At 42.5% G+C, this 24,087-nt stretch overlaps 1 protein-coding gene across 5 annotated transcripts in view; it reads left to right on the forward strand.

The window, feature by feature from the left end:
• Positions 1 to 24,087, forward strand: part of chd9 (chromodomain helicase DNA binding protein 9) — an 82,173-nt gene that overhangs the window by 15,841 nt on the left and 42,245 nt on the right. For 3 of the 5 annotated variants that reach the window (XM_080027555.1, XM_080027556.1, XM_080027558.1), the window contains one exon: positions 11,924 to 12,381. In XM_080027555.1, the coding sequence (XP_079883681.1) occupies positions 11,924 to 12,381 (458 nt within the window). Of the gene's footprint in view, positions 1 to 9,064; positions 9,206 to 11,923; positions 12,382 to 24,087 lie in introns of those variants that run through there. The other 2 variants (XM_080027557.1, XM_080027559.1) reach the window with 1 other exon arrangement.

Raw genomic sequence — 24,087 nt, forward strand, 5'->3', positions numbered from 1 at the left:
GCCTTTTGCTGAATTCTCTTCTCAATCTCATCCCTCTACTTCCTCCCCTCTCTGTGTCTCTCTCTCACACACACACGCATATGCACGCATACGCAGACACACACACACACACACACACACACACACACACACGCATCCTAAGGGGCAGACTCTCAGCTCCGCTCTTCAGTTCTCACCCATGTTCCCATTAGTGAATGGCATCATCCGGCGTGCTTGTTTGGCACAGTTCAGCTTCACTCCACTGGTTGGTGTCTGGCTCTGCTGTGTCATCTCTGATTCACAGAGCACCATGACACGCCATTACTCAGAACATCCAGTGTGTTTAAAAAGCCCAGCCTTCTGAGAAGAAGGTCCAGGATTCTGTTTGGCAACACGGCAAGCTGTCTGTGTTTCAATATGCAAAACACATTTCATTCCTCTGGGGTAGATGAATCATACTGCACCTGCAACACTGTCACTTCTTTGGAGGCCACCTGTGCTGCTTTCAAGTCCATGCTAGTGGGAGAAGAGTCTTATTTCAAAGGAACGATCACATACTACTAAATAAAGTATCTTTTGATTAGTTAAGATTTGTGAATCAGGAGACCACTCATTAAGTTTAAAGCATCATTACGGTTAATTCGAACATGGTTTTAATTATATCTTTGTCATCGTTTCTATTATTATAACAGGAACCAGTCAACATCTTTTATAAAAACACACATCTATCACAGTGTTGTGCTCACGTTTATTTTCTATGCAATGAGATAATATAGTTTTACATGTCCACCAAATAAGGTGGTTTAGATGGTGGCTGCAATGCTAGCATCGGAACAACGGCCAAATCTACAAAAATACAATTCTAAATGCTAATAAACTAGACTTGTACTTCAAGGTTTGCAAGTCATTTCCCAAAAGTCCTGAGCATAAACATGTGGCACCCCTCTATGCTAAAATAACATTAAACAAGGCTGTTTTGAAACAAATCGAGAAAGATGCACTGACATTTATGTGATGGCTACAGGTTGCTTCAGAATCAGATCTACCTTGACTACCTCTAAACAGAAGTTTGCTCATGTTTTATTTAACAGGAAAGACCCCCGCATTGAGAGGGGATGAACTGTGTTTGAATAGGACCGGCTCCACACAATGACACTGCTGGTATGTGTATTATTCGCGGGGGTCGGCTACTGATTGTTAAGCCTGTCCCTGTGAGTGTGTGTGTGTGTGTGTGTGTGTGTGTGTGTGGATGGATGGCCTTGTGCCTTCACTTTGGCTCATGCTCACTAGTGAAATATCACGTTAAATCTCGCCTTGCCCTCTGAGCCGACACTTTAGAGATGCAAGAAGGCCAGATGCCCTAGTTAGAATCACTGCCTGCTCTTCTCAGTCATCAGGCCTGATTTGACACAGAGCCAAGGCCCAGGGAGGCAACACTCTGTATTCTGCACAGCCCTCAAACCCGAGACACAGCTGTTTTTCTGTCCCCTTGGGGTTAGTGAAGGAAATAAGCATCAAGAGGAAGTCAACCTTAATGAAGACACAACACTGATCAGGCTATATGAATGAATATCACACGTTTTTAAATAACATTGTGGATGGCTTCTTACCTTTTTTTTTAACTTCCTTTTTGTTTTCTTCTGGTGTAAGTCAAGTGCAGGAAATTGTTGTGGTATTTTCACTGGACTCATTCATATGTGACAGCCAACTCCTGATAAAGGTGATGACAGACATCTTATTTCATGCCATGTTGGTCCTGCTCTCCCTCCTCTTAGTCGCCCCCTAGTGTTCAAATGTGTCATAGCCACATGACAAGGTACCAAAATGCCATCCCTGTATAACACCACACACATGGATATGCCTGCACTCATAGACCTCTTATTAGCAATAGGAATGGCTGTGTGTGCTAAGCCTTAGTAAGAGTCAATTAGCTGACTGCATAATGGCGAGCTAATAGATTGTCTTTAATGAAGCCTGTTGAATTGGAGTTTGTCTTGGAGTCCTGCTAAAGGTGGACCAGTTAGCTACTGTAATTGTATCCAGTGTGCTAATTGCTGTATTTAACACATCATTAAAGTGGTGTAACATATTTGTGTTTTAAAAGGGTAGTTTTGTGTGTGAAAGAAAGAGGGAAGAAAACTGTGTTTGTGTGTGTGTGTGTGTACATGTTGTTTTCTTTTTTCCATCCTTGTGATTGATGAGTTTTACTAGCTATAGCTGACACTCAAAATTATGTCAGATTGCTTTACTTTTCCTTCTTTTTGAAAAAAAAAGCTGAAGGTAGAAGTTAAATTTTTTTTTATAGCTCAGTATCAGAAATACATTTTAATTGGTGAATGTTGCCAGAAGAAAATCTGTAACTGTTTCAGTTGATTGGTGTGTGTGTGTGTGTGTGTGTGTGTGTGTGTGTGTGCGTGTGTTGCTTGATCATTTGGAAAGTGTGTGGAGGACATGTGAATGAGGTAATTATATCATCATTGAGTTTAGTTATTTTGGGACTTTTCTGCTGGTCTGTTCTAGCCTGGTCCAACCAGTACCATCGTACTTCATTTCATTTGTACAGAAGGTCTGGAACTGCTCTATTTGGCAAACGTTCACTCACTTGGAGGCGGGTGTCTGTTGAATTTTAAAACTATTGGATCTGCCCAGTGCCACTCTGGATCAGCCAACCAATCGCATAACGTTTGGTCGGGGCGTATGTCATGAGCCGGCTTCTGACGTGCGTTCCAGTTGTACTGGAAACTCAGAAATTTCACACTTCACTTCATATTGTAGTCTATGGATCTACTGGTACCTGGCAATGGTAACATGCTAGAGCCTAACGTTTAGTTGTTTGGACGAGAAAGGTTGTAGGCGTCCATACTTTCGCGAGCAGATGCACTGGAACACAGACAGGTCGGAACTACCAAGTCAGAAATCTCCGAGTTCCGAGTATAAAGGAACGCAGCATTCAACTGAAACTGGAGCGAGACTTCGACGTCATTGTTCTTAGCCACTTCCTCTGTTCGCTGATTGGACACTCAGAAATTTGTTCGAGCAAAATCCCACTAATACACCCCATCCCCAGACTGACTACTGAAGGGAAAATGAAATTTGGGCGGAAGCAGGTGGGCGGGCGGAGCCAGGCTAGGTCTGTTCTATACACAGGACATCTATTGCACCACATGCATGGGTCCAAGAACAGAGGGTGTCATATTGCTGTACTGATTGTGAAGCCTGCTGAGGCAAATGGCTATTTGTGATATTGGGTTGTATAAATAAAACTGATTTGATTTGACTTTAGCTGCTCACCCTCTTCAAAAACTGCTGACAAAGGGCCTCTGAGCATGGCAGTATGGCAGTTAACCCCCTAGCTGCCTGTCATTGGCCAACAGCAGTGGATGGTTGAGATGAGAGTACCCAGGTTCAAAGGTGTGTTCCTGTTTTTCAACATACATCCAATTCTTAGCATTAAACTATTCTAATAAGCATCAAAATAAATCACACATACAAAGAATATTCCGAAGAACCTCAAACCAAATGTAAGATTAGAATATGTTTGTAAACAAAACAGTGGGCCCTGCTGCTATAAACAACAACCCTGAAACGGTAACTTTTCAGGGAGCTATCTTAATGCATTGTTCCAGGGATCCAATTTTCTTGTGAGGAAAGTAGTTTGTTTATTCAGTTATGAGAATTATTATATACATTATACATGTTTAATTTCTCTGACTGAATAAAAGTTGCACTTTGGGTTTGTCAGACAAATATATACACATCCTCAATATTTCAGTGGCATTCCAGTGACTTTATATTGTGAGGTACCATCCTGCAAAGTGCTCCTATCATGTTGTGTGGTCACAGAGGCCAGACTGTAGTAATAATGTTTTGTTAGCTTTCAGCAGCCTCTCCGCAGGGCACCGTGCGCGGCCCAGCTCCTGTTACTCTTGGCCCTGAATAAAGGATCGTTAATGCATGGTGCTGCATTTAATTGGTTGAGGAAGCGTTGCTGTGCATCATGTCTCCTTTCATTAATCAACCCCGGCTCTGCCACATACGTTCCAGTGTGACTGCAAACTGGCCTGGAACTGTAAGCCCCCCCTCCCCTCTTTTTTCCCGGACCAAGACAGTAACAGCACATTCTCTGGTTAATTAAAGGAGCCACAGCTATGAGATCTGGTGCAAGATCATGACGATTTCCTGATGTTTTTGGTTCTGTGAGAAAAACATCAAAAGCCAAGCCTATTCTTAGAAAGCAGAGCTGTGGAACATTTCTAGGAAGTGTGAAAAGTCAGGCAAAGGTTCAATCAAAGTTTGATATGAAGGGGGTGTGACTTGAAGTACAAGGCCTTGTTTTTTTATGTAACTTTGCTGTTTTGGTTCTCATGTTGAGTAACTTAAATCCCCTAGCCCTTGATCATAAATGCGTTGCTGTTTTCCATATAGAATTGTTTTGGGCATATATAACAACTTTAAAAAGAATGTGTTCATGATGATAGTATATCAAACACATTTTTGGATTTAGTATTTCGGCCTTTAAAGGCATCTGAACCTGTGGGGAAACACTGCTCGTTGTCTAATGGACGTTCACTCATTTTGAATGGAGTAATCCGATACTGCTGCTGCACTATTGTGTTGTATTGGCTGTTTTTATTTAGCTGCTAATGTCATGGTAGGAGATATTAGTTGATTGATTTATTAAACACTTGACAGAATATCAATCAGACTGCTTTGAGGAATTCGATTTTGAGTATTTTTAAATAAAAACATTTAGGATCACTGGCCACTGAACGAGCAAAATAATCAAACTGAGGACATAATTCAAAGTTGTGGTTGCCTTTTTTTGAATGTTTTTAATTTGCAGATACCTGGTTGGTTGTTTCAGAAAAGTGAGCTGTTTGGCCAAATGGTTCCCACAATGGTGTGTGTGTGTGTGTGTGTGTGTGTGTGTGCATCTTAAAAATCCAGGTGTGCCCTGGGATTTGAAACAAGTGGGCCTGCAGTATTTCATCAAACTGTAGAAAAGATTATGAATGACTTTGAATACAGGTGTGCCTTGAGTTTTTGGCTTGCATTTTGGTCTGCACACATCATTTGAAAACCACTGGGCCAGAGAACCTGAACTAAACATGTCACAGAATACAAAATGTGTTGCGAAATAGAAGATTTGTAACACAAAATTTAAAAATGTAATGATGCCTTTTTATAAGTTCGGTCAACTATGAGAACAATGTTGACAACGTGATCAAGGTCACAAAAGCAGGGCTATTCACCAGTTTTAAAAGGATGTTTTTAAACTATAATTGCAGAAGTTTTAAACTAAATTGACCAATAACCAGATAGCAGAACAAGTGCATCACAGATCAAAAGGCCTTTTTTTGTTCATCCAGTGCATAGATAACATTGCCATTAACACCGGCTGACATCATATTCCAGTGGGCTGCACCTCTGTTGATGAGACCAGCAGCTACTTATAGCTTCTGAAGCACCGGTGGTGGGTGCTATAGCCATCCTGTCATTTTGACTCAGTGCTGGCTCTCACCTCTCATTTCCTCTAATGGTGAGTTAGTGGAGACTCCCACAGTACCTTTCTTAGAATGAGAGGCAGTGGTGCACTATAACACACTCCCTTTGATGAGGAAGTAATAGAGTGTTCACAGACAGACAGACACCTGTGCCTCTAAAAAAGAACATCCAACCCTTCTCTGCACACACATTTTTTCTTCTTTTTCTTGTTTTCTCCACCAGCTCCATTACACCCCTCCCCTTGCTCTCATCCTCTCCCCTCCCACATATGTGCTAAAGGGAGGCCCCTCCCCCCCATACAGAGCTGCCAGGCTCTTTTGCATATTAACTGTTTAGTCGCCAATGGAGCTGTGGCTTCATGCCATGTGACCGTTGAAGCATGTGTATGGTGTTGACTCTTCCTGTTCTTTCTTGCTTTGCTCTCTCTTTTTTGACACACAAGCAAGAAACATGTTTTTATTGTTCACTTGTGCCAGCCACAGATGGTCACAATAGTCTTCCTGTGATTCTTAATAAGCTGTCATTCACACTCTTAATGTCTATTGACTATTGCCTATTCATGCCCCATTACTTGTTTTTTTTACACATTGACATCAGGCCATTTAGTGTTGTTGCAAGTGATAATGTTTTATAATGATGTAACCTGATTGCCTACATCTATACGGCAGACGCAGTAATGAACAAAATGGTTTAGTTTCTAATTTTGACTGACCGTTTACGAGAGACTATTGTTGAGACACATTTTCTGTTCATTAAAAGGTGCCTGTATGCTTCTTAACACCTTTTGCGCTGTGTGCCCCATGTGTGAGCAGTCAAAGCTCTAGCCCCAGGCCCTGTTCCCTGGAGGGTGTTGGTATCTGACAGTGGATTTGTTTAGCGTGGGGAGAGGACGCTGTTGCCCGGCTCCCTGCGAGCGTGTTGTCTGCTTCAAAGTCCAAACTCCAAGGTCTGGTCTGGCCTGGCAGGTGGATCTCATGCCTTCTGCTGCTGCTAAACACACTCAGAAAGGACGGCCATTGTTATTCACACATGGCGGTCATGTCATGGCGGTCTCTGTGGGGGATATCATGGTGCAACATGTAAAACCACACCAACCCCAAAAGACAAACTTGAGAGAGCTTCCAATGCAGCTGTCACACCTGTGTGCTGGCAGGCAGCGGGCAGCCATCCCCACTGATTTTACAACCTCAGCATTCTTCATTTAAACACACATTCACTCACATATTAACACATATATGAATAAAGCTGTCCACACAGTTACAGTCTGTACGTTACATAGAACTTTTTATTCCGGTTATCTGTTCAACATGCAATGTAAAGACATATGGTGTTGAGGCCTACACACGCTCACCCACATATTTCACACCATACTTTAATACATTCACAACAAGCAGTGTTTGTGGCATCAACATTATTCATACATAATACGAAATACAATTTTAAAGGACATGGGTGTTCAAAAAGGATTTAAAAGTGACATCGAAGTCCCTGCTTGTAGGTCAGGATTGTATGATGGAGTCACAGAGAGAATGACCGTGACACACATTGTTGTGGTTCTAGGTTGAAGATTGTAGGTGAGAACTTGCTGTTCTCTTTAAGTCAACATCCTGTCATCTGCCTCAGCTGTCTGTAGATACACATTACACAGATCACACATCAAAAGGTGAATCAGATGTGGTCATCACTAATTCCAAATCAAATGGTGTGTTCGTTTGGTTGGGTCAGGCGTGGCATCAAAAGCCTTCCAGCCTAGCCCCAGGTAGTTCGCACGGGGCAGCTCATGTTTGCAGCTGTGTATAAAAGGGGTGTTGGCTCTGAGAAAAAGCCTGTTCAGCAGATTTTGCAAAGTAAATTCAAATTGGACGGGTTATCTGTCTGTCAGTTACCCAGGCCTGCCCCAGCAGTGCTGCTGTGTGTACTGTAGCTGGCTCCGGGCCAGGGTTATGTGTCTGCATAATTGCCAGTATGCATGTGCCAGCCGGTGCACATGGCCCCTTGCATATTGCTGTCAGGAGGGCCTTGGCTCGGCCCTCAATCTCTCTTCTGGTGCAGTGGGAGAGAGCTGAATATCTTGGAAACATCCCAGTTTCTTTTCTAGGAGTGATATGGAGCAGGGTGACCAGGCCTTGACCTCACAAGTGCTCGAGACTAGAGACCGGACACTGTGTCTTTACAAAGTCTATTCTCTGCTGACTTCATTTCGTAATGTACGGATTGGAACTTTATGTGCTGCTTGTATCAACAATATATTGTGTGCCTTTTTGGGAATTTCTGGGAAAATGGAAAAAAATTTAAAAAAGAGAGAATCAGTTTGTTCCTCTAGCCTTTCTGTGCTATATTCCATAAATATATCGGCACATCCTTGGCAGCAACCTTCACGAAGCTACGATGTACAATCTGTGGCGTGGGCAAAATCCAGTGCTTTGGGGGTTAAGTTGTGTGAAAGTTAATGTAATAACTGCTAGCACCATCTGCTGGCCTACTTCCTTACAGAGAGAGAGAGAGTGAGTGTGTGTGTGTGTGTGTGTGTGAGTGAGTGAGCAAAAGAGAGAGAGAGAGAGGGAAAAAACGAGTCTGGGTTTTAACGACATCTCTAATATTCATGCTGATGCATTTTGCTGCTTTGTGCTTTCATTTTCCGCCCGCACTGCCTGCGAGAGCCTCGAGCTCGCCACGCACGCCCCGGCCAGGGACAGACAGACAGACAGACAGAGAGAGAGAGAGAGGGCAGCGAATCAGGAAAAGGACAAGTGTTGTGGGGTTGAAAAGAAGACAAAAACAACCAAGCAAGCTAACACAAAAGCCTTTTTTGTGTGAATTAAAAGGAAATATACCAACCTACCTTTTTTATCCTGGCCGGGTGGAGAAGACGCGCAGAGGCTCAAAACGGGGGGGAACGGAAAGACGAAAAAGATTGGAAAGAAGGATAAATAAGAGGGTCGGAGAGAGGTAAAGAGAGCGCACAGCACACGGAAAGGCAGGCGGAAAGAGGAATCAATGAGAGGGGAGGAGAGAGGAGGCTAGGCTACTAGGGGACGGCAACTATAGTCTGTGACACACACACACACACATGCACAGAGAGCGAGAGTGTGTGAGTGAGTGAGTGAGACTCGCCGGACGGAGGGGCAACATCGGCAGAATGAGAGCTTCCTGGACTGCCACGCACCTCCTCCACCGCCCACAGCGCTGCTATTGCTCCCTCATTGCCCTGTGAAGAGATAAACGAGGGGGGGAGAGAGAGGGAGAGAGAGAGAGAGAGAGAGAGGGCTCCCATGCGTTCCTCTTGAGCCCTGCCCGCTGGGGGAGGAGGAGGAGGAGACGGACGGAAACAAGCTCCAGCCGTGCGCTCCCTCTCTATCTATCGCGCTCTGCCCTGAGGAGAAGAGCTGACCGGGGGGAGAGAGAGAGAGGAGAAGGAGGGGGGAGGCACACACCAAGGAGATAAGGGAGGGGAGGGGGGGGGACGCACTCACGCACGCAGGCGACTGATTGACTGACGGACTGACTGAGTGAGTAGAAAACCACTGTTGAAAAAGAAGAGGAAAAAGCCTGTTTGGGAGAGAACGACAGAGAAAGGAGAGAAAAAAAGCCGGCGAAAGGGCAAGGCTTTTGTTTAGCCGGTTGGATAGAACGGAGGGGGGGGGGGGGGGGGCGGAAAGAGGAAGGAGAGAGAGAGAAAAAAACCCACACCATGTCTACAGTGAAGAGGCCAAGAGGAAGGGTAAGTGAGCTGCTCTGAGAGCCGGACGGGAGGGAGGGAGGGAGGGAGGAGGAGGGGCCCGGCAGGAACTGAACAACCTCCTCTGCTACTGGCTCACGCTGCTGCTGCTGTTGCTGCTGCACTGCCGACGCCATCTTGAACTCATTGCTTGCTTTTTATTTTCCTTCCCCTTCTCTCCACACTCATTTGCTTTTGCCTAGACCTCCTTATCAAGGCACACTACTGTAGTGTTTACAGAGTGTTCTCCCCACCCCCAACCCTGACTGTCTGCTCATTCCATACGTCCCTTTGGCCTTTTTGAATTCCTCCCGACAAGCTGCTAGTGTACGTACTGTACTGTGCATGGTGTGTGTGTATGTTTGTACGTACTGTACTGTGCATGGTGTGTGTGTGTGTTTGTGTGTGTGTGTGTGTGTGTGTCTGTGTGCGTGTGTGTCTGTGTTTGTTTGTGTACGCTGCCATGAGTTGAACCTGTCAGTCACCAGAGAGAGTGCTCACTACATGTGGAAATGAAAGGGGGTGAGACAGACAGAGAGAGTGTAGGTAAAGCCGGCCGGCCCAAATGGAGCTTACTCTATACTCTACTCTACTCTGCCCTTTTCATGGCTTGTAATGATCCCACAGTGTTTTTTATATGGGACTACGTGCTGCTTGGAGAGATTGAAATCACTGCAGTGCTGGCAGGCTGTAATTTCAGTTATTTATAGATGTATTACACAGCTGCAGTGCTCTCAGTTTTGGTGCATTTTAGCCTTTCTCTTTCCCTCTCTCTCTCTTTCTCTCTCTCTGTCTTTCTCTCTCTCTCTCTGTCTTTCTCTCCCTCTCTCTCTCTCTGTAATAGAAGCCTGTTTCTAAAAAAATGTTCTTCCTTTTTTGCCGCTTCTTTCAAGCGCCTTCATGTTCTTCCGCTCTTAAGCATTTCATACTTTGGACCCCTCCCCCCTCTTTTTCTTTCTTTCTATTTTTTTTTGTGTGTGTGTTAGTGTTACCATTAACTTGAATGAGAACATTCCAGCATGATCCAGTAAATTTCCTCCTAATAGCCTCAGCCGCGTTGCACACGTGAAGATCATAATGCAGGTCTGTGTGTGTGTGTGTGTGTGTCTGTGACTGTGTGTGTGTGTGTGTGTGTGTGTGTGTGTGTGTGTGTTTTCTTTTCTTCCAAATGAATCGTTAGTTATTGAACTCCCTCCCCCCACTTTGCTGGCAAGGTTTAAGCTAATTCTCTATTTATATAGCTCGCAGTATGGAGGAAAAAGCTAAAAAAAAAAAAAAAAATTCAACCTTCCTTGCCTGGTCCATGTGGACGAACACAACACATTTTCAGATTAGGTCATCCGTTTCTGGGTTCCCTCTCTCTCTCTCCTTGCGCGTGGCCCACCACCACCAGGCTGCTTGTGTCGGTACAGACCGCAGCAGTCACACCATCTATTATTCACATATTATCATGTATCAGGCAGGCTGGATTATTTACTGTCTGCAGGGTTTCACTGTAACCTTCTACACAGAGCCACTGTTTACCTTGTTTCCTCTTTTTTTTTTATAGAATAGCTTACTGGGTGTAGAAGAATTCCATTTGTACCAGGCTCAGGGAGTTTTCATGTCACATGGTTTCAGACTAGTCCCTCTCCACCTGATCTAAATTAATTCTTAGGGGGAAACACCGGCCCTTTCTCGCGCTGAAGGTCTGCTGATAGTGTTACATAGGAGGCAGAGCTACCAAAAACACACACACACACACACACACACACACACACACACACACACACACACACACACACACACACACAGACACAGACACAGACACAGACACAGACACACACACAGACACACACACACACACACACACACACACACACACACACACACCACTAGCCTTTGAGTTGAAGACAGCAACAAGCTCTGGTGTCTGAGAGGTTAACGACCCCCAGAGGGAAGTTGTGTTTTTTTCTGAATGAGTGATAGTTGCAGCGGTCACAGCATCACACCATATTGTAATTTAATAAAGGCTTTGCAGTGGTTTACAGTAATTTTCCCTTTGAAACCCTTGTTATGATATTGGATTATCACAGTCAGCCTCTGCTTGTAGTGCAGTGAATTGGCATTTCAATGCGCTGGCACCATTTTCTGTGAAGGGAAGGGAAGCCTTGTGTTACTCGCCTATTAGCTGAGCTGTATGTTTCTATAATGGCTTCGTATCTTTATGGCAGTCATAAATAAAAACCTTTATTTATGGGCTGACACAACACAAGGGCAAGTATTTTGAACATCAGTTTTTACGCTTGGTGTTTTAAGACAAACCCTATAGGAAGGTAGGATGCATTTAATGCCCACCTTGGGTAGAAAATAACGTATTTATTGGTGTCCAATATCTGAAGAAATGTATAATGATTTGGTGTTTGAAGACCTAATCCTGGGTATGTAGCACCTGATTGGGAACAGAATGTAATGCAAGTCAAAACATACATTATAATGTGATTCAATTAACTGAGTTGTGTCTGATTGTCATGTTCAATCACTCAACTCTCCTTTAAAGGTGAAGTGTTGACTTTTTCGACCTGTGTATCATCACAAACCTTCTATAGCACATATAGCACAGCATCGGAGTCTGGGTGTGTGTCATCTACACTATATGACATCATGTCTGTAGCATTTATGATTTTCTATTTGCTTTTAAAGAGAATCCTAATTCTTTTTTCCCCCCCTTTTCCTTTATAGCCTCGAAAGAACACTAATGGTCCCGTGGTGGGTCAGGTGCGGGTCCTCAGTCCCCCTCAGGTGAAGAGCAGCTCATCTTCCTCCTCCTCTTCCTCCTCCTCTTCGTCCTCGTCCAGCTCTCCGTCAGAGAAGCGCTCTTCACAGCGGCGGGCGCTCCTCCATCAGATGGAGCCCAACACACCGGACAAGCAGGAGAAAGCCAACAGGATCATATCGGAGGCTATCGCTAAGGCTAGGCAGCGCGGCGAGAAAAACATCCCCAGAGTCATGAGTCCCGAGAGCTTCCCCAGCAGCTCCTCTTCAGCGCACAGGGCCCACAGAGAGCGCGACAGGGACCGCGGTGGTGTCCGCGAACGCAAAGGAAACAACGGCAAAGCCCGGCCCAAAGACAAGGGCCGCAGCAGTAGGAAGGCCTGCATCGTGCCCTCCTCCAAGCCCAAGCAGAAGGCCAAGATCGGGTACGTAACCAACCAGCCAGCCTGTTTGAGTTAATGGGCTGCTGTAAACAAGTGAAATACAATGACGTCATCTGTTTGAATAATCCCACTAAGTAAGAGCTTTGATCAAGGCCGTACGCTATACCCCCTAATGCAATGTAGAATCATTTTTAATTTTTTGCCCAACAACAGCTTAAACCGTATTTAATGAGCCCTGAATGAAAAAGGTGACGTATGCCCACTGCGGAAGGTAAACCCACTACCAGTCAGTGATAGGGCTACAATAAACGATGGTAATTCATAAGTGATTTTAAGCAATTTTCTTTATTACATTCTTTTGATTCAATAGTATGGGCATAATAATAATAATAATAACAATAACAAATGCACGTCATACAATTACAAAATTACAACATTAAAGTATTACATTAGCAGTGAGCTTCATTTTATTGTGAATGGTGGAAAAGCAGTTGATTTTATTTTTCTAACATCAAATAATCAAGATCATTTCTCCAGTGTTTTGTCACTGAAGACACTCTGTCATATGAGGGTAAAACACATTGTCTTTGAGCTTCTTCACTTCATCTGCCTCCATTTTCTCCTGGTTGATATGCATAACCCATGGCAAACTGATACATGTTACAAAGCACTGGCAGGACCCAGACAAGCACATGTGCCATGCCATGCTAGCACAATGGTTTGTTTCACTAGCTCTGAATTTAGGGATGGAAAATAAAAACTAACAAATGAAAATGAAACCTGATCCCCATTAAGCCTGAAGGATTTAAAGGGATCGTTGAGAATTCTTTTTGGCATATTTTTCTTTTGTGTGTTTTTTTTTAGAGGCCAAATTCACTGCTGCTCATATATTTCTGAGAAGCCGCCAAATCGCTAGCTCATCTTTCTCTACATGATCCATTGATTGCACTGCAAAAATCAGAATTTGAACCCTCCTTAAGAAACATATTTTTCATTCAGAGCCCAAACTGGGGTGCATTGGGTTTGAGATGAGACTCAAAGCTTTATTACTTGGTAATCAAAGTAGTATTGTTAGGAGGATGCTCATTTTAAATAGTGCATACTTTTTGATTGATTGCCAACACGTGATGCCTGTACAATTGCTGCGTTTTTTTAAACTGATTTCACCTGCTTGTGGACCGATTTTGATTCTGCCTTTGCGTCATTTAACCAGCGTACATTTTCACCCCGCGCTTGCCCAGATGGAAGCTCAAAGTTCAACACAATTTACTGCACGCCCTGACAATAAAGCCGGCTCAGTCATCAGCATAGACAAGGGTGGAGCAAACAAAAGGCTGCTGTTTTAACATGTGAGACATCCCGCCGAGTATATTCTCCAGGCAAAGTAGTGCTGATGTATAGGATAGATACCGGGATCCTCCCCACTCCCATCCCCCTGTTTAACTGCCAGATGCAGTGTGTAGCTATAAGCCACACCCAGCACAAGCTATTGAAATATCAGCCAGTGCAGATGTGCAGGAGCTGGAGGAAAAAGGGGCAATGTTTAGATACGGTGATGTGAGACAGTGCTGCTGAAAAGAAACGGTGTTGATTGGTGTTGATAGTTTTTACCATGATTGATAAGGCCTGTTTTTTAAAAATATTTTATTGAAGAGATTTGTCCTACAAAGGGTTACATTTTTAGATAAGTATATAACGCATTGTAGAAATATATATATATATATATATATATATATATATATATATATATATATATATATATATATATATATATATATATATATATATATATATATATATATAGCTATATATATATATATATATATAGCTCTATATATATATATATATATATATATATATATATATATATATATATATATATATATATATATATATATATATATAAAATACAGGATATTCAGATTTTGGTATGAGAGCTGGCCTGTGTTTTTAAGACGTGGCTTGTGAGATACTGACAATAGTCAACCATAATATCCGTCTGGCAGCTGTGTTGATTAATAATGAGATTCTGGCACAGGGAGAGAAGCTATCGCCGATAATGGATTTAGCTTGTAGTTTGTTGTGTGCGATAATGAGAAAGTTGTGGCAGTGCTGATGTTTGGGAGAATAGAGAGGTGATGGAGGAAATCACTCACTATATGAGACACTAGCTCTCTCTCTCTCTCTCTCTCTCGCTCTAGTTTGATGGACTTGCCTGGGGATGCTCAAAGTGACTTGGGCCACTTATCTGTTCCATTAACTAAAGGAGCGTTGACCTGGTGGCATCACTCAACATGCTCAGTTTTGATGGTTAAAATAAGAGCAAAGTTGGATCGTTTGATTTAACGTGGAGAGAACACACAAACGAGAGAACACAAACATTGTTTTTTTCACGCATTGGTCAATTTTGTGATTTTTATGGCTATTTAACTTCAATAACATTTCGTCTTCCATGCTAGTGTATATGAAAGGTATACAATGGTTAAAAAAAGAGAGAATTATAATACAAAATATAACTGTTTCAAATGTAAGTAATCAACTGGCAAAGTTGCATGGTGATACCTAATATTAGTTAAAAATGTCACCGTATTAAACTGCAGTGTCTCGTCTTTAGAAAAAACACTCCGTTTGATTGTGTATTTCAACTTGAAGAGCACACACTCGGAGATCAGGGAGCTTAACTCCATGGTTAGTCCGATCCTTTTCCCCCTCTCTAACCACCTTCAGTTTGAAAACCCATCAGATTTAAACCATCAGCGTTTAATCAAATGTAATGTAGGACTTGTTAGTTTATGAGCAGTCGACAATTGTTCTGTTTTCTCTCAGTCAAATGTGTCCACTGATTACAATCCTTGTTGTTAGAAGGGAAGTGAGTCATGAAACCCATTTTTAAATTCAGTGTGTAAACCGCACTGATCCTACGTCAGATCAGGGTGCGTGCTGCTACATAGCCTGCTTATGGAGCCTAATATTGTCTCAGTCAACCTTTTTATAGCATTCATTACATCATCCGTTCCAGCCATTTTGAAACGTCAAACTCATTCGGTCGGATCATCAGACCGACACACTGTTACAGAAAATTGTAGATATATAGGCCGTGACCTTTTCTGCTGGTTTCGATAGCTGTGTTTGTTCTGTGGTTCATTTCTCAACAGAGTCAAATGCTTTCACTCTGCGGAGCTATATTCATTCTACTATGATGTGCTTTTCAGGCATTGTAAACACATGGGTACATATGAAAGATTGTGTGATTTATGCCTTATACTACAAGTGCAGATATGTTTTACAACAGTTGTAGATGCTCTGAAATGGTGTAATTGTATAATAGGTCTTGCGTGTAGAGAAATTGGTAACGCCACTTTACAAGGATTTGAAAGCTCTATTACTACCACCAATTCTGCCTCTGTGTGCCTAATAATATTTCACGATTGGAGTCTGCGGGTCACCATTCAGTCAGTAAATTATTCTGACAAAGCCCACTGAGAATTGTGACTATTGTATCAAATCTGAAAAATTACGATTCGGGACAAATCATAATTTTCCCCCCTGCATAATGAACTCTGAATGCTGGGTTGCAAGTGAATGATCTTCAGTGGTTGTGATGGAGGATTTTTTGTTCAGTATTTTTTTTAGGATTGTGGCCTGGCCTTTAGTGACCACCACTTTACAGTAGTAGCACCTTTTTACTTTGTTTGCCTTTTCCTTTCTGTTCCAATTGAAAGAAAAAGTTCAGATGCACGGCCCCTCGGAGTAACTGTGGAAATGATGTTTATTTCTGTCTTTTTTATACGCTGAAAATGGCTTGTGGGAGAGTGTGAATCTTTCATCGGAGGTGTGAAGATTCATAGCCTGGCAAAATGCTCTCGCTAATGGAGCTTCTTCTTTTTCTGCCAATGAGAAAACTGCACAATTAAGAGCAGACGATAATATGGAGCCGAGCTTTGCTAAATGATGAAGCTGGAGGCCTCGGTAATCAACGCAAATATGACCTCTCGAACGACCATGTTGATTTGTAAAATGATATACAGTAAGAGGAGTGGAATGTCCATTTCCCTTTTTAATATAAGCTATTAATTATACCATTTGTATGTAATAAAGATGCCTGTATACGTGTTCTCTAAAGCATGGGTTCAGTGACACAGGAAGGTCTAGGCTGTGACTCGTGAGAAGTGAGAGCGTGATCCGTCACAGGCTCGTGGCAATGCAATGTAAACATGAGCGCTAAAGCATAAATACTACAGTATTAGACGCCAGATGACCCCATTTATAAACCCTCTTTTTCAGCTTACTGTAGGACATGTTTATGCAGAACAAAAGCTCTAATTTAATGCATGTTTATCATATATGTTCCATTCTTGAACTCAGTTTAAATAACGGTAAAGAAAATGCATGAAAAAAAGCAAAAACTAAGCTCCCTAGACACTGTTGGGGCACAAACATACTTTGTTATGACATACAGTAGATGTGGACACAAGACAGACAATAGGAGGCTTGCTAGGCTAGCGGAACAAACTACAACCATACTAATCATATTTAATTTATATAGAGCCTTTCAAGGGACCCAAGACCACTTAATCAAGTCATAATACAACGCTCACTTGTGTGGTAGTAGTTGCAGTACTGGCGATGTAGAGACAAGGTCTTCAAAGTCTCTGATGGCATCCCCCTGGCAGTGCACATAGTCATTTGGAGTTGGCTTTTGCCACCAACTAATACAGTAAGAACTTGTGTGCTTGTTAGTACAGATGATGCTGGAATATGTGTCCAATACAGAGTGCCAGAGTTGTTGCTGTTGCTTTAATGTGGGATGATGGAGACAACCTGTGTAAATCATGAGACAGAAGCTCCAGGGAGAGATTCTAGTCCTGTTCTTATGCATGCACCACCCAGGACCTTCCCATGAAATATTAATGCATCTCAGCTGCCGAGGTACTAACCCTCCGCCATAGAGTCATTTACTTGGGCTCTGTTGAGGGCGTGTGTGCAGGCGTGTGTGTGTGTGTTCAGACTTTCATGGTATCTGACCCTTCTTAAAGCAAGGGGGATGGGGCCCCAGATCCGACTTATTACCTTAATTGTCTGTGTACTTAAGGGTCTGTTCTTCTGAGACCACTGCGCTGCCATTACTACCTGGGTTTTCTACCAGAATCATCAGTTCCATTTAATTGCCAGTCAGTGCCTTTTTGAAATTCTTGGCTGTAGTTTACTCTGCAGGCGCTTGGCAAGCAATGTTTAAGGGTCATATCATCATATGGAAAATCTCTTTGAAACATAAATGAAAGCAGCTGATTAAAATATATGCAGCCGACAGTTGCCGTGACAGGTGGACTAGCATAGCAACATGACACAAACACAAGAGAAAGATGTTGTCAGTGATGGTTTGTGTGTGTCTGTGAATGAAATAGCTTTAATATCAAGAAGGGCTCCTGATCTAGGGGACTCCTTTTTGAGGAAAGTACATCCATTGCTTTTTACTTAAGACCCAAGTGATGTTTTTTTTTTAGTTAGCCATAATGACTGTGGTAAATGAAAGTCAGCTACTGTGGGACTGTAGAAAGTGCTTTTAAATGCAGTGCAGTTTGGTTGATTACATTCTCTCTCTCATTAGCCCCACTTTATTCTGTCATCAAGTCTGGTATCAAAGCCATTAAACAGACTGTAAGATCCAATAGCTTTCAGAGGAAATCAAAAGGCATGAACATGGAAGCTCTTCTGGGCTCTGCTTGCTGGAAGGGGAAATCACCCTGGGGGAATGGCTTCAACGTCACCTGTTATAAAAACACATTGCAGGTGTCTCTTTTGTTACTTGTAATTCAATCATTTGAAAGAATTCACTCTCAAAAGAGCCATATGTCACCTTTATATATATATACCCCCTTAATGCTTACAAAAAAGATCATTGTTTGTGAAATTCATTATGAAGTAGATAGTTTGAAAGCTGTTATGATCCACGCTAGAACACAGGCCTTTGTCACAGCAGGCATGTTGACTTGGCAGTGTGAATCAAAACACACAGGTGTTACTAATAACATTAACGATGGCTCTGTTCTAGCCAGACTTAACAATAGTCAAATTTGGCTCATCCTTTCAACTCAATTTTAAAGGCCTGTTTTCATTGAAAGAGAGACTCAAATTCATCATGCTGAGCGTGGGCCTTTTGGTATTTGAAGGGATATAGAACATGTCCTTCACAAAAGGGCCTGTGTTCCTTTTTCATATAGTGTGAAATCTAAAGCATTTACGTTTTCAATAGAAACAATGCTGTAAATTGTATTTATTTTTCATTTGTTTTATCTTCTCCTAATGTCATTTTGAACAAATAAAACAAAGGCACTGCTAGATTTTGGGTTTGCTCTTCAGCCTGCACGTATTGTATATCAAAATATTGACCTACAAACTGTCGTGACAGGTGGACTAGCATAGTCTAGCTTTTGGCGAGGCGAGGGTTATATTAAAACAGGCCAGGCTTCACTGATCACAGCCCTCTGCAGGCTTGAATGTGCTCTCAGACACGCAGCCTGTACCTGCTGCAAAACAACCTCCTATAATCATCAGATGAAAGCACCGTGCCGCTCTTACCCTTTTTTGTTTTCCCCTCCCCCTCCTCTTTTACATTTTTTTCCCCTAATTTAAATTTGGTTCTTCCAGCCCTTTGCACAAAGCCCGTGCATCCAGCGTTTCCTATAAGCAGGCATGCTCTAAATATGCTGATACCAAAAAAAAAAGCGTCAGGGTGGCAGGGAAGTATCTAACAAAATGGTGCTCGTGAGATCAATTACATGATAGAAAATGGAGGTTTAAGTCTAGCGTATATGCAGCAGCGTATATACGTTCATATTTCAGTGCTTGCCCGCAAGCCGTCTAATCTATCCCCCCTCACTTTTTCATTAGGAGGAGCTAAAGCAGGTTTTTTTAATTGATCGTTTCCCTAGTTAATCCCTTGCTGGGTTGCGTTTATGTGCATGTTCCCACGTGTGCCTTATGTGCGATGTATAAACATGTCTGTGGGTCTGTGTTACATGGCTTTGTGTTGAAAGTCGTGTGTGTGTGTGTGTGTGTGTGTGTGTGTGTGTGTGTGTGTGTGTGTGTGTGTGTGTGTGTGTGTGTGTGTGTGTGTGTGTGTGTGTGTGTGTGTGTGTGTGTGTGTGTGTGTGTGTGTGTGTGTGTGTGTGTGTGTGTGTGTGTGTGTGTGTGTGTGTGTGTGTGTGTGTGTGTGTGTGTGTGCATTGCCCTTTTTAAAATGTTGTTTTGCTGAATAAAGCAGACATTCCCCTGTGTGGCCATGTGCACTGCGCTGATACAGTATTTGTCTTTGAGAAAGGGGTTTGATGGCGATGTTACTACTGTATCCAGTTGTGATGCTGTGTGGCACCCAGATTATAGCCTTCCATTCATAAGACGGGGGATTTCCTGTCAAGAACCGGCAATAGCCCCTCAGGATGAGACATACACACACACACACACACACACACACACACACACACACACACACACACACACTCTTTCTCTCTCTCTCTCTCAGTAGTTTTCAAGATGACTCAGTACCACATGATCTCAATTTCTGAGGGAGACACACTTAAAGACAGTGAAGGTCTCTCTCTCTCCGAAACGCTGAACCACAACGTTGCACTCTAGGCCTGCAAAGCACCGGCATATCTCCATTCTATTAAAATCCCAACCGTTGCACACGCACACTCCCAGTGGCGGCATGCCAAGTAGGGCAGGACAACACTGGGGGGATAAGCGATGGAGGTTATTTGGCACAATAGGTGGATGGAACAGAGCAAGTTTCCAACGGCAACTAGGCTATCACTCTAAGGAAGCAGCTAGTGGTACTGTGGTAGCCTATCATCTGGGATCGCTCGCTAATGTCTGATCGGGGCCAGCTGTAGTCTAATTAGAGATTCAAAATGATGTCCTGAGGTCCTTCTAGCTAGGGGGACGCAAATAAATCACATTCCGCCCCTCAGTAGCAAACGTTAAGTATAGAGCTATATACAGCTGGAAATGGATGTATATGTACAAATATATGAGACAATGGTTGCGTTCTGAACCGCATACTCTTTTTCTTTTTTCTATTCTACATACTACATCCGACGATAAAAAGAATCTAGTTAGGATGCAGTAGGCATACTATTGGGACATACTTTACTCTCTTATTTCATCATAAAATTGCGCCTTGATCTTGCCTCTTGCTTTTATATCCGTCGCATCCCCGTTTGTTTTCATATGGAGGCTTCATCGATGTGACGTCACTTCACGTGCGCAATGGATTGTGGGTCAGAATCACCCAAATAGGATGCTGTTTTCAACACTAACAATCTTGGCCGCATGAAGTAGGACATCCGGGTACTTCTAACCATCCTAAATCTGGCCACAAGAATCGGGACATCCTAAATCGTTTTTCTACATACTATATAGTAGAAAGTATGCGATTCGGAACGCAACCCATGTGTTGAAGAAAAGCTGTGAAATTGAGAATTAAGCCTAAAGACGGTATTCATTGTGGTATCTGTTGCAACAGTATGTTATTCATACAATAAGAGGTCAATTGTGTGTGTGCTTCAGTGTAGTTGAACTGACTACATAATTACATTTAAAAAAATATATCGAAATATATTTTGAACACACAAGGGATTTATTTTTACTGCGTACATATATTAAATAATTAAACATAGATAAAGCACAGCATCCAACTAATACCTAAAGTAATGTCACACTGCATGCGATCTCTGTGTGTTTACTCTTTTAATTAGAGAAAAGCAAGCAGTTAATTGCTTCCTATAGTCAGCAATTATACAGAATTACATTTACTGACAAGACTAGTACAGATGTGCTTGGATTATTTATCACCTGTAAATTGCACAAGGTGTGTATAAAATTTGATAGGATGTTTGTCTTCAAGAGTAAGGAAGTCCCGCTGAGCCTAAATGAATATCTTAATGACACCTGATACAGTCGTGGCACTAATTGTTGGTGGAATATGACTTAGAAATGAGATCACCTGCTTGAAATAACCTGTATTTTCACAAGTTTTAGATATTTAAAAACTAAATGCATTTTAATTTATTTGATCAACCATGTCTCTGCGTTGTTTTATCTGATTACAAAGCACTGACTGAACACAGTTGTATTATTTTTGTTCCAACATAAATCACATGGCAGCAAAGCTCCCTGCCAATTGATTTGGCATTTACTAATGTGCGTTGGTGTTTTTTTAAAGCAGGCTTGCATCTTATATCCAGTCTGTTGAAAAGCCTAAATGGAATACACACTATTACTGTGGTGTAGGGCAGATTGCACCAGCTGGGTACTATGCAAAGGGAAATGTTCGATTAGCATCAGAAGTAGCACGTGTGTTTCTTAGTGACACCATATTGCAAAGCATTTGAGGCTATGTGTGTTGCAGTTAGACTCCAGAATCATCCCTGAGTGTACTGTACGGTACTGACATACTTTTGAGATCGTTTTTAGGTTAATCTTACGGACATGTCATGTGTTCACTGTTGTGTCTTAACTACATGGTCTATGTGTTAACAACATGGTCTAGTAAAAGTGTTCTACTGCTTTGCCAGAGGCTAGGAGGAGAAGAGGAGACACAGCATGCTAGTGGACTGTGTTCACATAATGAAACTGACTTCTTGAGTTGGCTCAAGCTTGTTTGATTTCATTTTCAGTTCACTTCAAATATGCAGCATTCCCCTGCAATATAGAATATACTGTGAAGCCAACGTGTGGTTATTAAGTCACTTTCCTTTCTTGAGCTTGTCTTCAAACACTAAGCCATCCTTCTCCTATAATTCTAGGTCAGCAGATATGGTTTCCATGGCATTTAAACTGCATGTGCAAAAGCTCTTTTTTTCCAGTTTTCCACTTAAAGAGAGACTTGACTGTAATCCTGAAGAGTAGAAATGACTGGTTTGCTTTCAGACTTCTTTTTCTCAGTAAGAGGTTGATTTTGAAAGTCTGCGCTTCCTTCCGTGTCCTTTTTAAATTATAATAGTTCAGCTTGTGTGTGTGGGGGGGCTTTCCGGTCTCAGGGAGATTGTATGTGTGTGCGTGTGTGTGTGTGTGTGTGTGTGTGTGTGTTAGCACTAGCACTGGTGTTAGTAAAGCCCTGGGTGGTCCTGTGAATAAGCCACAGCAGGGTGGAACAGGCTGTAACTAGCACTAAGACCCTGTTTCCACCTGGCATTAATATGTGGTTCTGAGGAATCCGATCGTTATATGTAAATGCAATATGCTTGTTCACACCTGGCCTTAACAATGCGTCTTCTATGCGCGTTTGCGATCCGGATTCGAATTCCCCGCGCTGTATGGAAATCAGCTCGTACATCATTTCCGCTTATACACTCCATCTTCAATGTTTTCTGTTTTCTGTTGTCTGTTTACCCATAGACATTATAAAGGCCTTTATAATGTATATGTGTTTACTTGCAACGGTGCGCTTTTATGACGTGAATTGTCGCGTGAATGAGTACGCGTTTCCGCCCAGTCACTCGCCGCAGTTGAGTGGGCGGGGCCTAATGTGTATGAGATGCGCATACGCGTTTCCACTGTTAATGGGTATGTGGATAAGTGGTCTCAAACCACCTCCGAATGTGGATAATTTCAATGCGCATTCAATGCGCATTGAGCGTGTTTCCACCTGTAGTTAGCGCGATCGGATCCTAAAAACCACATATTGATGCCAGGTGGAAACAGGGTCTAAGATGTGGCCTACACACTTTGTGTGTTTGTGTGCGTCTGGAAATCTGGAATATAATGCTTTTTGTGAATATTCGACTGTCAGTCTAATCGGGCTTCTTTTGATCGAATAGTCAAATAATCAAGTATATTCTGGATCACCCCTACAGTACAGTATAGGGCTGGCAGTAACAAGTAGCCACCACCATCAGTGTTCTCTGTCTGCACCGGCTCAGCTGAGGATTTCACAGTCCTTGAGTATCTTGTTTCACAGCTCAGGTTTTCCCATATGGGGATCAAAGAAACGCTGTAGCCCTGTTATACGCTGTTATAGCTGCTGAGCTCCTGCCTGGTAATGTGACACTGTTATTATTCTGCAGGGCCAGTATCCCAGACAGCTTTTATTTTGGTAGAGGAATAACCATGTGTTTGGTCCTATTCAACCATTTGTTCCATTTATTCTTCTGGATGTTACAGCTGCTTATCTTTCCTTCATTGTGGCCCTCTGACTTGGCACATTTCTCAGCCCATTCATAGTGTTAGTCAGACAGTGGACATATATCGGTTTTTCACAGGAAGTGATGTCACCATTAACATTGCCGCCCACATTGCCAAATGCAATCCCAAGGGCACGTTGCATGGCAACCATAAAGTGTCATTGTCAAGAGGATTTTTGAATGTAATATCATCCGGAGGGGGGCAGGGACACCATAAAAGAAGAGTTATTCTGTGCAGCATGGGGCTGCTGGAAGAATATGCTGCTTTGGACTTAGTCAGGCAGTTATTACAATAAGTGTGTGTTTGATACAGATTACCCGGGGTTTTTCCTGCATAGAGAAATATTTGGCGCCCCCCAAAGTGGTTTTATGCCTCCCCCAAAGGAAAATCACCAGAGCCAAAATGACAAAAATTGAGAATATATTTGGCTATTTAAAACCTCCCCAAATGAGTTTCTAGTTCAGCCCAATACAAGTCATCCTTCTTGTAGGGCTGGAGGATGCATTGCATTTCAATTTATATTACTACTTCCCTCGATCATGAAAACAAAATAATCGTAATAAA

Source organism: Ammodytes marinus, assembly GCF_949987685.1.
Source record: "Ammodytes marinus genome assembly, chromosome: 1".
Taxonomy (NCBI): domain Eukaryota; kingdom Metazoa; phylum Chordata; class Actinopteri; order Uranoscopiformes; family Ammodytidae; genus Ammodytes; species Ammodytes marinus.